The sequence below is a fragment of the Myotis davidii genome, unplaced genomic scaffold (assembly GCF_000327345.1).
Source record: "Myotis davidii unplaced genomic scaffold, ASM32734v1 scaffold2641, whole genome shotgun sequence".
NCBI classification, from domain to species: Eukaryota; Metazoa; Chordata; class Mammalia; order Chiroptera; family Vespertilionidae; genus Myotis; species Myotis davidii.
The window spans coordinates 14550-17980 of NW_006291187.1; the positions used below are offsets into that span (position 1 = coordinate 14550).

The 3431-nt window shown below is 43.3% G+C and overlaps 1 protein-coding gene across 1 annotated transcript; it reads left to right on the top strand.

Annotated features, from left to right (window-relative positions):
- The first annotated feature begins 1487 nt into the window (after positions 1-1487).
- On the top strand, positions 1488-2444 carry LOC102755935 (olfactory receptor 2B11). The gene has a single exon (XM_006764319.1). The coding sequence runs from the start codon at positions 1488-1490 to the stop codon at positions 2442-2444; it is 957 nt and encodes a 318-aa protein (XP_006764382.1).
- The last annotated feature ends 987 nt before the right edge of the window (positions 2445-3431 follow it).

Below are 3431 nucleotides of genomic sequence, written 5' to 3' on the forward strand. Positions count from 1 at the left end.
TGCGGGCACATCCCCAGTAGGAGATGTGCAGGAGGCAGCTGATCGATGTCTCTCTCTCATCGATGTTTCTAACTCTCTATCTCTCTCCCTTCCTCTCTGTAAAAAATCAATAAAATATATTTTAAAAAAAAAATGTGGACAGCCTCCGTTAACAATGTTAAAAGGAGAGCTGGATGTCAGTGAGGAATTTTCAGCTGGAGACACAGCTCTGGAAGTATTCTGCTAAGGGTTACTGTGGCTGACTTTGGAATTATTGTGTTCACCCAGAAGAGCAAGGTCACACCTTGAGGAACATCTCTATTTGGGGAGTAAGAAGACAGAAGTTCAAGGGAATGTGGAGGTTGTATCTGAAGCCCAGCTCCATGTGGAAAGGACTGGATGTAGAGCTTGAATGGTCAGGCCAGGATGGTATGCAGGCTTGCTGTGTGTGTGTGTGTGTGTGTGTGTGTGTGTACCCACACATGCCTGGTACACTGAACTGGAAATTACTACTCATTTGCTTTACCCCTTTCCGTCTGGTGACATGCTCCTTTTTCAGGCATTCTCTTCTCTCTTAGTCATTTGCGCTAATGCTATTCACCAACTGCTTTTTTTGTATAGGGAATTCAAATGTCCAAACTGCCTGATAAATGTTAGCATTGGAGACAATCTGATCCTTCAGTAGCCAACACCAGGGGCTCTGTTCCTTACTGGACCAAAATCTTTCTCCCTGTGTTCAAATCCTATCATCTGGGATCACATTAGGTGCCATGATCCAGTGAGGGGTGGTAATGACTTAGCTTTTCCACCTCAGAGACTCAGGATGTTGGATTGTGCTCTCTTTGCTGCCACGGCAAGAGACTGTGCTACCTGTGTGTGAACAGCTATGGTGGGAAAGACCAGCATGGTGCAGAGGGTAGAGAGCCAGATGTAAGCCTTAGGAGATGAGTAGGGTATATTCATAGTAATAACCCCCTACCTGCTTACAAAGAACTTATGCTTGCTTTTTGCCACCTCTCAACTCCCTTCCATCTATGCCTCCAAAATGCAAAACAGGAAATCCTAAGAAAGTGGTAAATTTCTTGTCAATGAGTTTGTAGAGACCAGACAAACATTCTAATGGTGTTGGGAGCTCTGGCTAATATTGAATAAATTGGAAGAAAATTGTCCATATGCTATGCTTTAACCAAGGTAATGTCCCTTTATCATCCCAAAGACTCTATAGGTGAAGCAGGTATTCTCTCCCCTTGTTACAGATGTAGAAAGTGAATTTCAGAAAGATTAAATGGCATAGTCAATATCACAGAGCAGGAGGGAGAACAAGATACATATGCAGCTGATCTGCCTCCTGGTTCTGACTCTCCACATCTCAGTGGCTCTACAGAGATAAAACAGAGTAGAACCTGAGTAGGGAAGCACAGCACAGATTGAGGAAGACAAGTCCTTTTCTCAGGTTTTACTCATTCTGACTTTCTTGATTCATCACAGGCACCAGAAAATGTCTCAGCATGAGAACTGACAACCAGAGCTTCTTGGGAGATCCTCCCAGGGACTTCATCCTTCTGGGTATTTCTGGCAGGCCATGGCTGGAACTCCCTCTCTTTGTGGTCCTCCTGGTGTCCTATGTTCTTGCCATGTTGGGAAATATTGCCATCATCTTGGTGTCCCGGCTGGATCCCCAGCTCCACAGCCCCATGTACATCTTCCTCAGTCACCTCTCCTTCCTGGACCTCTGCTATACCACCACCACGGTCCCTCAGATGCTGGTAAACATGGGCAGCTCCAGGAAGACCATCAGCTATAGTGGCTGCACAGTGCAGTACGCGGTTTTCCACTGGTTGGGATGTACTGAATGCATTGTTTTGGCTGTCATGGCCCTGGACCGCTACGTGGCCATCTGTGAGCCCCTGCGGTACGCCCTTATTATGCACCGCCCTCTCTGTCAGCAGCTCATGGTTGTGGCCTGGCTAAGTGGCTTTGGCAACTCTCTAGTTCAAGTAGTCTTGACAGTGCAATTGCCTTTCTGTGGGCGGCAAGTGCTAAACAACTTCTTCTGTGAGGTGCCAGCTATGATCAAGCTGTCATGTGCTGACACAGCTGTGAATGATGCCACACTGGCTGTGCTGGTGGCCTTCTTTGTGCTGGTCCCCCTAGCTCTCATCCTTTTGTCCTACAGCTTCATCGTCCGTGCAGTGCTCAGGATCCAGTCCTCAAAGGGACGTCACAAGGCCTTTGGAACCTGTTCCTCCCACCTGGTGGTGGTCTCCCTCTTCTACCTTCCTGCCATTTATATGTACCTACAGCCCCCTTCCAGCTACTCCCAAGAACAAGGCAAGTTTATCTCCCTGTTCTATTCCATAATCACTCCCACCCTCAATCCCTTCATCTACACCCTGAGGAATAAGGATGTGAAGGCAGCTCTGAGAAAACTCCTGGCAAGAATGGGGAGGCTCTACAGAAGATGAAGACCTGAGATGTGGCACTCTCCATTGGTTACAGAACACTGGGCAGGTATATTGTGTGCTCAGAGAAGCTTTCACTTGAGGAGCCAATAATCAACCATTGTACATTTTTTTAGAGATTTCAGGATTTCCCCAAATACCCTGTCCAAAATATCTCATCTCCTGTTTGGTCACAATGCCTAAGATTTCACTTATCCCAACAGTCTTTAATTCTAAGAACCATACATTTTTAGGAATTGTTTAAAGAGAACTGGCAATCAATAAGTATTTACCAAATTATGTAACTTTTAAATTCCTGATTCTTTCCACTTCTAATCTTCCTATTTTTTATTTTTCCCCATTTGTCTCTTTTCAATCTTCTCTCTGTCCCATTACCCCTAAGTATACACAATATGAAACTGAAACATAATTTCATATTACTTATAATAAAGTTATGTTCTTTTCTATATGTTTTCCATACATTTTATATGAATTTTTTAAAAATTCCAAAAATGGGCTGTCTTCTTTCCATGAACTAAAACAATGTTTTGTGGGTGTGGTTTTTTTCTGTGGTTCAAATTTTGTTCTATCGAAGTGTCCCCATCCTGACTGGGAACTAAGATAAGCATATTTATCATGGATGTATAAGACTCTGTTAGATTTTATGGGTACAAATCAATAGCATATTCTATTATTTAAAACAAAAAATTCATTCTAGTTGAGAACACAAAGTATAAATGTGGTCAGACTTCAGAACAATACAACTTTAAATAACAAGCTCAAGGTCATTGTAATAGCTAATATTTGTAGAAGGCTTCCAAGATACAGGCACTAGATTAAGTGTATTTTTAAAATTTATCTTTATTGTTCAAAGTATTTCAGACATCTTCCCCTTTTTTTGCCAGGACCTCCTCCACTCTGCCCCCATCCCTGCCCCAGGCTTTCACCAAACTATTGTCTATGTCTATAGGCTATGCATATATGCCTATAAGTTCCCCAGTTAATCTTTTC

Bases quoted from the DNA above. Each gene is read 5' to 3' on its own strand.
- LOC102755935 (XM_006764319.1), top strand. From the start codon at position 1,488: ATGAGAACTGACAACCAGAGCTTCTTGGGAGATCCTCCCAGGGACTTC.